Source organism: Oncorhynchus clarkii, chromosome 27 (assembly GCF_045791955.1).
Source record: "Oncorhynchus clarkii lewisi isolate Uvic-CL-2024 chromosome 27, UVic_Ocla_1.0, whole genome shotgun sequence".
Classification (NCBI taxonomy): Eukaryota; Metazoa; Chordata; class Actinopteri; order Salmoniformes; family Salmonidae; genus Oncorhynchus; species Oncorhynchus clarkii.
This window is the reverse complement of record NC_092173.1, coordinates 26,157,163-26,170,943: the sequence shown is the minus strand read 5'-3', so window position 1 is coordinate 26,170,943 and position 13,781 is coordinate 26,157,163. Positions and strand designations below refer to the sequence as shown.

General features: G+C 42.8%; 1 protein-coding gene across 13 annotated transcripts in view; it reads left to right on the top strand.

Moving 5' to 3' along the window:
- Positions 1 to 13,781, top strand: part of LOC139386304 (unconventional myosin-XVIIIa-like) — a 161,811-nt gene that overhangs the window by 86,326 nt on the left and 61,704 nt on the right. For all 13 annotated transcript variants that reach the window (XM_071131819.1, XM_071131814.1, XM_071131813.1 and 10 more), the window contains 7 exons: positions 39 to 145; positions 1,111 to 1,287; positions 1,862 to 2,072; positions 4,260 to 4,402; positions 4,493 to 4,593; positions 4,761 to 4,824; positions 4,955 to 5,099. In XM_071131819.1, coding sequence (XP_070987920.1) covers positions 39 to 145; positions 1,111 to 1,287; positions 1,862 to 2,072; positions 4,260 to 4,402; positions 4,493 to 4,593; positions 4,761 to 4,824; positions 4,955 to 5,099 — 948 coding nt within the window. The remainder of the gene's footprint in view (positions 1 to 38; positions 146 to 1,110; positions 1,288 to 1,861; positions 2,073 to 4,259; positions 4,403 to 4,492; positions 4,594 to 4,760; positions 4,825 to 4,954; positions 5,100 to 13,781) is intronic.

Below are 13,781 nucleotides of genomic sequence, written 5' to 3'. Positions count from 1 at the left end.
CTGTGTGTCTGTGTGTCTGTGTGTCTGTGTGTCCATAGCGACACTGCTGAAGACTGAGGCGGGCTCCCTGCCGGAGGGGAAGGTGAAGATCAAACTGGAACATGACGGGACAATCCTGGACGTAGATGAGGATGACGTGGAGAAGGTGGGGGGGGGGGGGACTACACCTTCAATGGGGTGCATGTAGGGGAAAGATCCAAGAAGGAGGGAGGGGGTCTTTGCACTTGTCAGTCAGCCCGTCTGGAGCGTGTAGCAGTCACAGATGGTCAGCCCAGGCACAGGAGATTGTGGGACGTCTGTGGAGAGGGCGACAGGTTAGAGGGGAAAAGGTGTGAGTTTTGCAGGCCTCGATCAGGTGACTCACACAGACATGGCACCAGGCCCGAATCACAGAGAGATCAGTGACAGGACGCTTTAAAAACTGTTTTGGCACAAAGCATCAAAAACCTCCTGTCATTCACAACATGCTGTCTCCAAGACCTTGACTAGAGGATGTCTGCTCTGCTTTCAGGAGAAATCCCCACCTGGTGTTATAGACTGTAATTTAACTCTCGTAGGGTGAACTGATAAAAAGAGTGACTTTGAACAGTTAGTGTTTTCAAAGCGTCAAGGTCACTGTCTAATCAAACATTTGAATCTGTTTGATTAAGGAAGTGCAAACTGGGACCTGTCTGAGGTTGGAGGGAGACATCTGAGACTTGGCATTAGGTTCCTGGTGGCAAGTCACGGTGTGGCATACTAAATCGCTGCTCGACTTCTCTTAATATTGCTCCTCTACTCCTCAGTGAAACTCAAGACATTACCAGTGAGATTGCCAGTCTCAAATGGACCCCTGGCCTCTACCCCTATAAAATGCTCTTTGTTTATATCAATCTGAAAAGACGAAATAGGTGTAGGTAACCTGGAGAAACTTATCAAAAGGCATGGTGGTAATCTTGGCAGATTTTAACTCTGTTGTTGGTCATTTCTGTGAGCAGTCCCACTTCAGACAACCAGAGTCCCAGTATGTATGATGTTTTCATATTGCTGAGTGTACCTTTAATAAAGCTCTAGTATTACAACACTCCTCAGTCATTAATCGTTCACCTTTGACCTTTGCTCCTGTCCCAGGCGAACCCCCCGTCGTTTGACCGCTCTGAGGACCTGGCCTCGCTGCAGTACCTCAATGAGTCCAGTGTGATGCACTCCCTGCGGCAGCGCTACGGGGGAAACCTCATCCACACACACGTCGGGCCCAACATGGTCATCATCAATCCCCTCAGCGCTCCCTCCATGTACTCAGAGAAGGTGAGGAGAGAGGACACACACAGCAGATACATATCTACACACAGACACACACACACACGCGCATACCGACAGACGCACATTTCGTGACCTTTGAGAAGATATCTGTACCACTCCACTGACATGATTCTGGTTTATTCTCTGTTAGAATGGTTTCATGCATGCTACTTAATGCTATTCTTGTTTGTGCATTTCCTTGCTATTATGTCATAGTATTTGCTGTTAGGGAGAGGAGGATGGATGAATTAAAACAGGAGAAATGACTAGGAGGATAGAGAGGAAAGCCTTCAGAGGTCCACAACATGACAATGAAATCCAATTATCCTAATGAGATTTAGAGGTTACAGTATTGAGGAAGCCTGTAGTCTGTAATATCTACTTAACTCTCATCACTCATAACAAAACGACTACCCATTAGACCTTACAGACAGGGTGCTTAGCTGGGAATGTGGCAATTTTAAGGACGCACGTACACACACAAAGCCCCTCTGAGGACCATACAGGAGTAACTGCTGTGCACCTCTCTCTCCCCCATCTCTTCTCTCTCTCTCTCTTTCCTTCTCCTCGGTCCCATCAGGTGATGCACATGTTTAAGGGGTGCAGGCGAGAGGACACGGCACCTCACATCTACGCGGTGGCTCAGTCGGCCTACAGGAACCTGTTGACCACGCGTCAGGATCAGTCCATTGTGCTGCTGGGGAAGAGCGGTAGCGGCAAGACCACCAACTGTCAACACCTGGTCCAATACCTGGTCTCCATCGCTGGCAGCACCGGAAAGATCTTCTCTGGTGAGAGAGTCCTCGGCTATGAGGAGTTAACCGCTCTCTTTTTGGCCTGGTCCTGGACTCCTTTTCACCCAGCAAGCAGTAAAGCTAATATTCAGGGATTTTTGTCATTAAATGAAATGTAAAGCATGTTGAAGGACTGTTATAATCACCTTCCAGATGGTGGCTTGATTACTTAAGTGTTACCTAATGACCATGGTGGCATAAATTCACTTAATTACTCCATAGGTAATTTGTCTTGATAGCCTAATATATAATTAAGCACATAATGTGCATGTGTTTGTACACTGGAGGATATTCACTGAGTTGTTACTGATTAGATCAGTGTCAGCTAATTGACTGAGAATCCAGCCAGGTGCAGTAGGTGTTAGTTAGTAGGGGATAGAGAGCAGTTTCAACAGTTTCCAGCCAGCCAGCCAGCCAGCCAGCCAGCCATGGGGGAGAGTGTAGGGGTGTTACTGAGAATTTGGGAGAGGAGGAGGGAGGGGCAGCTTGATGGAAGCTGGCTTCGAAACTTTGATTCGAGGATCGGTTGTGGTTGGCTCAGTATTCCAGGTGTGTTCATGTGCTCCTGTGCATTTGTGTGCATGTGTGTGCGTGCGTGATGGATGAGGGGATCCCCTAATGATGCCCTGTGTAGCTGGGGGATAATTAGCAAAGCTTATCAAAACTCCTCAGCTTCTCCTGGTTAGCTGTAAGGGGCTAATGAGAGCTCCAGAATCCAGCCACCAGCCACTACTAGACTAGACTGTTAAACAGGGGAGCTGCTATGGAAGGTGCAGCAGGCTATTTACACTACATGGTATGTGGACACCTGTTAGTTTCAACATCTAATTTCAAAATCATGGGCATTGATATGGAGTTGGTCCCCCCTTTGCTGCTATAACAGCCTCCACTCTACTGGGAAGGCTTTCCACAAGATGTTAGAACATTGCTGCGGGGACTTGCTTCCATTCTGCCATAAGAGCATTAGTGAGGACGGGTGCTGATGTTGGGCGATTAGGCCTGGCACGCAGTCAGTTTTCCAATTCATCCCAAAGGTGTTCGATGGCGTTGAGGTCAGGGCTCTGTGCAGTCCAGTCAAGTTCTTCCACACTGATCTCGAGAAACCATTTATGCTTGGACCTCGCTTTGTGCATGGGGCATTGTCATGCTGAAACAGGAAAGAGCCTTTCTCAAACTGTTGCCACAAAGTTGAAAGCACAGAATCATCTAGAATGTCATTGTATGCTGTAGCGTTAAGATTTCACTTCACTGGAACTAAAGGACATTAATCAATCTCCTCCAAACTTTACAGTTGGCCTTATGCATTCGGACAGGCAGCGTTCTCCTGGCATCCTCCAAACCCAGATCACTGTGTGATTCATCACTCCAGAGAACATCTTTCCACTGCTCCAGAGTCCAGTGGTGGCTAGCTTTACACCACTTCAGCCAACTATTGGCATTGTGCATGGGGATCTTAGGCTTGTGTGCAACTGCTCAGCCATGGAAACCCATTTCATGAAGCTCCAGAAAAACAGAGTTTTGGAACTCAGACGTGATTTGTTGTCTTGTTCCAACAAGACAGCACTTGTTGGAAAGGTGGCATCCTATGACAGTGCCATGTTGAAAGTCAGGTTATTTGAAAGTCAGGTCAGTTGTAGTTTTCTTCAGTACGGGCCATTCTACTGCAAATGTTTGTCTATGGAGATTGCATGGCGGTGTGCTCAATTTTATACACCTGTCGTCGACAGGTGTGGCTGAAATAGCCAAATCCACAAATTTTAAAGGGTGTCCACATACTTTTGGCCACTAGGTGTAAGTTTCACATACCTACATTTCCATTTGAGTCATTTAGCAGAAACTCTTATCCAGAGTGACTTACAGGAGCAATTAGGGTTAAGTGAGTCTGACTAGTAGCCCTACTCTTTAAGTAATGAAGTGTTCCTGCTCATCTTAATCTCAAAAGAGGGAAAGGAACTCCACTAAGAGAATAATTGACAAAGCCTAGCTGACATGACATAACATGATTATCAAAGTAAGTCACAACATGGTAGTCTAATCCCCTCACAAATAGAACAGTATTGAATGTGAAATGCCAAAACACTGACATGATATTTTAAATAAATAAAGCTGTTCTCTAACAGTCCTCTGTCCCCCTCACTGTTCCCCCATTCCTCCCTCCCGCCCTCTCTCCCTCCATCCCTGCAGGAGAGAAGTGGCAGGCAGTATACACCATCCTGGAAGCATTTGGGAACAGCTCTACCTCCATGAACACCAACGCCAGCCGCTTCTCTCAGATTGTCTCTCTGGACTTCGACCAGGCTGGCCAGGTGGCCTCCGCATCCATACAGGTAGGCAGTATCACGCACACACACGGTCATGGACACTGACATACGCACACACACATATTGACATCTTGTTATCCTCTTCCTGTACCTAAGACCATGCTGCTTGAGAAGCTGAGAGTGACCAAACGGCCGGAGACTGAGTCCACCTTCAACGTCTTCTACTACATGATGTCCGGAGCTGACAGCACTCTCAGGTGAGCCCTCAACCATCTCTCAATTGGGATTGAATTGAAGTGGGTGGTTGCAGTAGATTGCAGAAGCTTGGTCTTGTGTATATAGCACTGTTCTCATGTTAAACTTGTGGTGTGAACTAGCTATTTACTGTGATTTCAACCTGTTAATTTCCCCTGTTTCCTCTCAGAACGGAGCTGCACTTTAACCACTTTGCAGAGAACAGCGCATTTGGAATTGTGCCTCAGTCTAAAGTAAAATGCTGTTATTATGTTCTTCTTATTATGTGTATTATATGTCCTTTTCTGAATTTTGTGGAAGACAACTGGAAAACTGTCTTAACTGTGCCCCTCATTTTCACTCCTTCACCCTCCCTCCTTGTAGCCGGAGGACAAACAGAAGTCATCTCAGCAGTTCACCAAGCTGCAGGCAGCCATGAAGGTGCTGGGCATCTCAGTGGAGGAGCAGAGGGCTCTGTGGCTCATCCTGGGGGCCATCTACCACCTGGGGGCAGCAGGGGCCACCAAAGGTAAGGACCCCTAACCCTGTCCTACTCACTGTAGGATCTCTACTGGTCCACTCCACTACTCACTGTTGAACTAATTGACTGAGAACTCTGCAGTAATCCAGCCATGTTAGGATGCTATAAGTGTGTGTTAGTTAGTAGTGTAAGTTAAAGTGCAGTTCCAACATGCCAGCCAGAGAGGTAGAAATGGGGTAGCGTGGATGTTAAAGGGATACTTTGGGATTTTTATCAACTTCCCCCGAGTCAGATGAACTCATGCATACCATTTTTATGTCTCACTCATTTTTATGTCTCGCTAAGTAGCGCAAGCGCAATTGCTATCTAGCGTTACGGGGACTTCCAGTCATTGCGCTAATGCTAGTTAGCATTGGCTCGCAGAACTACCTATAACTTTCGTCATACTGGACACAGAGACATAAAAATTGTATCTACAAGTTCATCTGACTCTGGGTAAGTAGATACAGGGCCTCATTGCCAAAATCCCGAAGTATCCCTTCAAGAGTTTGGAAGAGGAGGTGGAGGAGGGGCAGGAGGGAGGGGCAGGTTGACCGTGTCCGCTCACTGTTTGCTGCGCCCACTAGGGATCTCTTATAAAGCTTTCAGTGATACATAAAAAAAACATAACTATATATGAATGTACAGTTGAAGTCGGAAGTTTACATACACCTTAGCCAAATAGATTTAAACTCAGTTTTTCACAATTCCTGACATTTAATCCTAGTTCAAATTCCCTGACTTAGTTCAGTTAGTATCACCCCTTTATTTTAAGAATGTGAAATGTCAGAATAATAATAGAGAGAATGATTTGTTTCAGCTTTTATTTCTTTCATCACATTCCCAGTGGGTCAGAAGTTTACATACACTCAATTAGTATTTGGTAGCATTGCCTTTAAATTGTTTAACTTGGGTCAAATGTTTAGGATAGCCTTTGCTGTTGTTTAGGATAGCCTTTGCTGTTGTTCTGGGATTGATTTGCACTTTTCGCACCAAAGTACGTTCATCTCTAGGACACAGAACGCGTCTCCTTCCTGAGCGGTATGACGGCTGCGTGGTCCCATGGTGTTTATACTTGCGTACTATTGTTTGTACAGATGAACATGGTACCTTCAGGCTTTGGAAATTGCTCCCAAGGATGAACCAGACTTGTGGAGGTCTACAATTTTTTTCTGAGGTCTTGGCTGATTTCTTTTGATTTCCCCATGATATCAAGCAAAGTGGCACTGAGTTTGAAGGTAGGCCTTGAAATGAAGTCACAGGTACACCTCCAATTGACTCAAATGATGTCAATTAGCCTGTTAGAAGCTTCTAAAGCCATGACATGATTTTCTGGAATTTTCCAAGCTGTTTAAAGGCACAGTCAACTTAGTGTATGTAAACTTCTGACCCACTGGAAATGTGATACAGTGATTTATAAGTGAAATAATCTGTCTGTAAACAATTGTTGGTAAAATGATTTGTGTCATGCACAACCGACTTGCCAAAACTATAGTTTGTTAACAAGAAATGTGTGGAGTTGTTGAAAAACGAGTTTTAATGACTCCATCATAAGTGTATGTAAGCGTCCGACTTCAAGTGTGTGTGTGTGTGTGGGGGGGGAATAAGGAATACATACTCAAATGAAGTGCGATGGGGTCGTAAATTACATTTGCTTCTAATCCATGAGTGGTTTTAATGAAATAATAAGTTGAAAGATATGAACAGGCCACACGCCGAGCCATTCACTAGGCCTCCGAGAGAGGAGCGCTAACTGTGTTCTCTCGCTGCGCACAAAGTTCTTTCAAGTTGTTTAATTTATAAAACTGTTGGAGTGTTGAATGTGTGCAGATATTTCTGTTATGTTAATAAAGACCGATATAATATCTGTGTCTCTGTGCTGCTAGTCTAGAGAATGTTTATTCATGCTCTCTGATATTGCCTCCCCCGCAGTCACAGACCTAGACGAATGTTGTAATTAACTTTTTAGAATCATTAGACTCCAGACTGCCCCATCTCCATGGACTGTGTTCTCTGTGTGCGTGTGCGTGTGTGTTGCTTCTCTTTCATTATTCACAGGGCTGCAGCAGGGTTTTGAGTTGGGTGGAATCATGAAGCGGGTGGGTGGTGCGCTGGGGGTAGACCAGTCTCTTGTCAACAACAGTTGCCATGCTTGCACTCACTCACACATTCTGTCGTGTCCCTACTGTCTGTTCTCTCAAATTGTTTATGGTTTATTCTCTCCCTCCCCCGCACTCTCTCTCTCTCTCTGACACTCTCTCGTTCTATCTCTCTCTCACACCACTATCTATCTCTCTCTCACACCACTCCCCATCTGCTACTACCGATACTGCTATTACTACTACTACTGTACTGAACAAAACTATAAACGCAACATGTAAAGTGTTGGTCCCATGTTTCATGAGCTGAAATAAAAGATCCCAAAAATGTTCCATATGCACAAAAAAAATGTTGTGCACAAATTTGTTTACATCCCTGTTAGTTAACATTTCTTCTCTGCCAAGATAATCCATCCACCTGACAGGTGTGGCATAGCAAGAAGCTGATTAAACAGCATAATCATTACACAGGTGCACCTTGTGCTTGGCACAATAAAACTCCACTTTAAAATGTTCAGTCTTGTCACACAACACAATGCCACAGATGTCTCAAGTTTTGAGGGAGCTTGCAATTGGCAAGCTGACTGCAGGAATGTCCGCCAGAGCTGTTGCCAGATAATTTTCTTTACCATAAGCCATCTGCAACGTCATTTTAGAGAATTTGGCAGTACGTCCAACTGGCTTCATAACCGCAGACCACGTGTAACCACGCCAGGACAGAACTTCCACATCCGGCTTCTTTACCTGCAGGATGGTCTGAGACCAGCTGATGAAACTGAGTAGTATTTCTGTCTGTAATAAAGCCCTTTTGTGGGGAAGAACTCATTCTGATTGGCTGGGCCTGGCTCCCCAGTGAGTGGGCCTATGCCATCCCAGCCCACCAATGGCTGTGTTCCTGCCTAGTCATGTGAAATCCATAGATTAGGCCTAATTCATTTATTTCAATTGACTGATTTCCTTATATGAACTGTGACCAGTGGTGGAAAAAGTACCCAATTGTCATACTTGAGTAAAAGTAAAGATACCTTAATAGAAAATGACTCAAGTAAAAGTGAAAATCACTCAGTAAAATACTACTTGAGTAAAAGTCTAAAAGTATTTGGTTTTAAATATACTTAAGTATCACAAGTAAAAGTATAAATCATTTCAAATTCCTTATACTAAGCAAAGCAGGCAGCACAATTTTCTTTTTTCTTTTTATTTACTGATAGCCAGAGGCACACTCAAACATAGTTTGATCAGAGACAGTAGGGATGTTCACTTGATAAATGCATGAATTAGACCATTTTCCTGGCCTGCTAAGCATTTCAATTGTAACAAGTACTTTTGGGTGTCAGGGAAAATGATTGGAGTAAAAATGTTATTGGAATAATGTGGTCAAGTAAAAGTAAGAGTTATAAATAAAATATAAATACTAAACTAAAGTACAGATACCACAAAAAACTACTTAAGTGGTACTTAAGTAAAATTGTTGCATGTTGCATTTGTTTTTGTTCAGTATACTACTACTAATACTACTGCTACTACTGCTCCTAATAATACTACCACTAGTGCTGCTGCTAATACTACTACTACTATGATGACGACGACGACTACTACTATTACTACTAGTAGTACTACTTCTAAAACTGCTCCTACTACTATTACAACTACTATTACTATACTTACTACTATTACTACTACTACGTTACTACTACTAATACTGCTGCTACTACTACTATTACTATATTTACTACTACTACTGTTACTATTACTACTACTACTGTTACTATTACTACTACTATTACTACTACTACTATGGGTACTACTACTACTACTACTACTAATATGGCTACTACTACTACTATAATTACTACTAATATTAACACTACTACTACTACGGTACTGCTATTAATACTACCACTGCTACTAATACTACTACTCCTACTAATGTCACTGTTACTACTACTACTGTTACTACTACTACCATCACTACTTCTACTACTGTTACTACTACCACAACTACTACTACTTGCTCTCATGAGCGGATTGGTTCCACAGCAGGGGTTGGTCCTACCAGCAGAGGGCAGTGTGTACATGCTTCTCTCCCTGGCATGATGCTGTTGATCAACTCTGTGGGAACTAAAGGATTAGCCTCGACCCATCTATTTAACACTTCACTTCAAACGATAATGTTTTCTTTTCCATACCTGTTAAAAGGGTTAAGGGTTTGGAAGAAAGGAAGGTTTCCCCTATGTGATTTTAAGCATCCTCCTTGTGTTTCTTGGTCCCTTAGCACAATTTACTCTTGACAACAGGGCTGGCCAACGCCAGTGTTTGGGGACTGCAGGATTTTGTTCCAGCCCTGCACCAACGCACCTGAGAAAACTAGTCACGGTCTAATTTGAAGATCATGATTAGTAGATGTATGTGTGTTAGACCTGGGCTGGAACAAACTGCAGCTCTCCAGGACCAGAGCAGGTATCTCCTCCTCTGAGCATGCCCATGGTATCTTCACTCACATGGTTCTCCTGCCTGGACCTCAGCGCATGGATGGTGTTAGAGCTATAATATACACTGAATGTACAAGTCATTAAGGAGAACTTACTAATATTGAGTTGCTACCCCCTTTTCCCTCAGAACAAATCAATGTAAATAGTCCGGTGGCCATTTGATTAAGTGGGGCGGCAGGGTAGCTTAGTGGTTAGAGTGTTGGACTAGTAACCGGAAGGCTGCAAGTTCAAATCCCCGAGCTGACAAGGTACAAATATGTCGTTCTGCCCCTGAACAGGCCCACTGTTCCTAGGCTGTCATTGAAAATAATATTTTTTTCTTAACTGACTTGCCTAGTTAAATAAAGGTTTAAAAAAAAAAAAGTGTTCATCAGTCTTATTGCTTGGGGGTAGAAGCTGTTAAGGAGCCTTACCAGGCGGTGGTAAGGCAGTGATGCAACTGGTCAGGATGCTCTTGATGGTGCAGCTCTAGGGCTTTTTGATGATCTGGGGACCCATGCCAAATCTTTTCAGTCTCCTGAGAGGGAAAAGGTGTTGTGCCCTCTTCACGACTGTCTTGATGTGTTTGGACCATGATAGTTTGTTGGTGGTGGACACCAAGGAACTTGAAACTCTCCTGGAACATACATATTTTGTCTTGCCCATTCACCCTCTGAATGGCACACAAACACAATCCATGTCTCAATTTTTTCAAGGCTTAAAAATCCTTCTTTAACCTGTCACCTCGCCTCCAATTACACTGATTGAAGTGGATTTAACAAGTGACCTCAATAAGGGATCATAGCTTTCACCTGGATTCACCTGTTCAGTCTATGTCATGGAAAGAGCAGATGTCCTTAATGTTTTGTGACTCAGTGTATGGTAACATGTCTGTTCTCCAGTGATAAATATTAATTGTTAATAGATGAACTGTGTTTCTAACCCCCTCTCTCTACTTGCATGTTGCATGCTGCGCCCTTGACATGCAGAGGCTGGCGAAGGTAATGGGAAAAAAACATTAAAACCAAGCTCTTCTTTCTTTCTTATTTTCCAACTTAGTCTTGTAGATATGTCGTCTTTCTTAATGCCTTTATCATTCTACCCAGACGTTCTGTCATTAGCATTTTTATTGTTTTCTTTCCTCTCTCTGTCTGTCTGTCTCTCTCTCTCTCTCTCTCTCTCTCTCTCTCTCTCTCTCTCTCTCTCGGTCTCTGTCTCTGTCTGTCTGTCTCTCTCTCAGTCTCTGTCTCTCTGTCTGTCTGTCTCTCTCCCTCTCTCTCGGTCTCTGTCTCTTTGTTCGTCTGTCTCTCTCTCTCCCTCTCTCTCTCACTCACACGTTGCTTCATGAATCAGAACTTTGTTGTCCTTTAAAGCACTCTGTCTGATGTCTCTCCATGTCGCCTACTTCTAATTCCACAGCACTGTTATTATTATTCAGACCCAAAGCAAAAGCAAAGCTTGTTCATTTGAACCTGTTTGGTCCCCCCCCCCCAACCCACAGGGGAACTTTCTAGTTGTTTGTGTCAGAACATTGTTTTGATTCTCTGTGTTCTGTCTCTCTAGTCTAGAATGTTCTTCTTGGACTCTGTGGTAGAGTGTTGTTTGATGAGAGGTTAGAGGCGACCATATTGCCTGAGTCGCTCTGTCTCTGAAAGCGCTCCAGAAAACAGTGGGGGTGATCCGCCACACGAAGCCAGTAACATGGGGGGGCAGAGAGTTGTTGTCAAACCAGCTAACAGTGCTTAGCAGTCTATTCTCAGGGTTGTCTTGGTAGAGGAGGCCTCAAAGCTCAAAAGATGGGCTGCAGTCCAAACTCAAAGTAGACAGCCCTCGGCCCTAAACCCTCAGCCGAGTATACCTTAAATGTCCCTTGCCCAAGCGAGGGAGAGTGATGATCAGAGAGGCAACGTCCTTGATGGAAATCTTGAAGTTGAGCTTAAAAACAACCAACCTAAAGCTATTTATGTACCTAGCAAGCTAACGTAGCTAGCTAGCTACAGTTACCCATATTAGCAGGCTAGCTAGTTTTATAGTTTGGTCATTTATTCCAATAGATTTCAGAATTCCAAAAAGTATGTGTATGAAGCTAGCTACGTTTTATTTGATTCTCACTCCGAGACTAAGCCAATTTGCCAACTCTAAAATCAATGTCATATACAGTACCAGTCAAAAGTTTGGACACACCTACTCATTCCAGGGTTTTTCTTTATTTTTACTTCTACATTGTAGAATAATAGTGAAGACATGAAATAACACATATGGAATCATGTAGTAACCAAATAAGTGTTAAACAAATCAAAATATATTTTATATTGAGATTCTTCAAAGTAGCCACCCTTTGCCTTGATGACAGCTTTGCACAGTCTTGGCATTCTCTCAATCAGCTTTATTATGTAGTCACCTGGAATGCATTTCAATTAACAGTGGTGCCTTGTTAAAAGTTAATTTGTGGAATTTCTTTCCTTCAAAATGTGTTTGAGCCAATCAGTGTTGTGACAGAAGATACTGTGTGATTTGGTGATTTGGTAAAAGACCAAGTTCATATTATGGCAAGAACAGCTCAAATAAGCAAAGATAAATGACAGTCCATCATTACTTTAAAACATGAAGGTCAGTCAATCTGGAATATTTAAAGAACTTTTCAAGTTTCTTCAACTGCAGTCACATCAAGCGCTATGATGAAACTAGCTCTTATGAGGACCGCCACAGGAAAGGAAGACCCAGAGTTACCTCTGCTGCAGAGGATTAGTTCATTAGAGTTACCAGACGCAGAAATTGCAGCACAAATAAATGCTTCACAGAGTTCAAGTAACAGACACATCTCAACAAGAGGTTGACCGATTATGATTTTACAACACCAATACCGATTGGAGGACCAAAAAAAGCCGATACCGATAAATCGGCCGATTTTTTTTTAAATGTATTTATTTATTTGTAATAATGACAATTACAACAATACTAAATGAACACTTTTATTTTAACTTAATATATTACATCAATAAAATCTATTTAGCGTCAAATAAGTAATGAAACATGTTCAATTTGGTTTAAATAATGCAAAAACAAAGTGTTGGAGAAGAAAGTAAAAGTGCAATATGTGCCATGTAAAAAAGCTAACGTTTAAGTTCCTTGCTCAGAACATGAGAACATATGAAAGCTGGTGGTTCCTTTTAACATGAGTCTTCAATATTCCCAAGTAAGAAGTTTTAGGTTGTAGTTATTATAGGAATTATAGGACTATTTCTCTCTATACCATTTGTATTTCATATACCTTTGACTATTGGATGTTCTTATAGGCACTTTAGTATTGCCAGTGTAACAGTATAGCTTCCGTTCTTCTCCTTGACCCTACCTGGGCTCGAACACATCGACAACAGCCACCCTCGAAGCATCGTTACCCATCGCTCCACAAAAGCTACGGCCCTTGCAGAGCAAGGGGAACAACTACTTCAAGGTCTCAGAGCGAGTGACGTCACCGATTGAAATGCTATTAGCACACACCCTGCTAACTAGCTAGCCATTTTACATCGGTTACACCAGCCTAATCTCGGGAGTTGATAGGCTTGAAGTCATAAACAGCTCAATGCTTGAAGCACAGTGAAGAGCTGCTGACAAACGCACAAAAGTGCTGATTGAATGAATGCTTATGAGCCTGCTGCTGCCTACCATCGCTCAGTTAGACTGCTCTATCAAATATCAAATCGTAGACTTAATTATAACATAATAACACACAGAAATACGAGCCTTAGGTCATTAATATGGTCAAATCCGGAAACTATCGTTTTGAAAACCAAATGTATTATTTCAGTGAAATACGGAACCGTTCTGTGTTATATCTAACGGGTGGCATCCCTAAGTGTAAATATTGCTGTTACATTGTACAACCTTCAATGTTATGTCATAATTATGTACAATTCTGGCAAATTAATTACGGTCATTGTTAGGAATAAATGGTCTTCACACAGTTCGCAACGAGCCAGGCGGCCCAAACTGCTGCATATACCCTGACTGCTTGCACAGAACGCAAGAGAAGTAACACAATTTCCCTAGTTAAAAGAAATATTAGCAATCAATATTAACTAAATATGCAGGTTTAAAAATATATACTTGTGTATTGATTT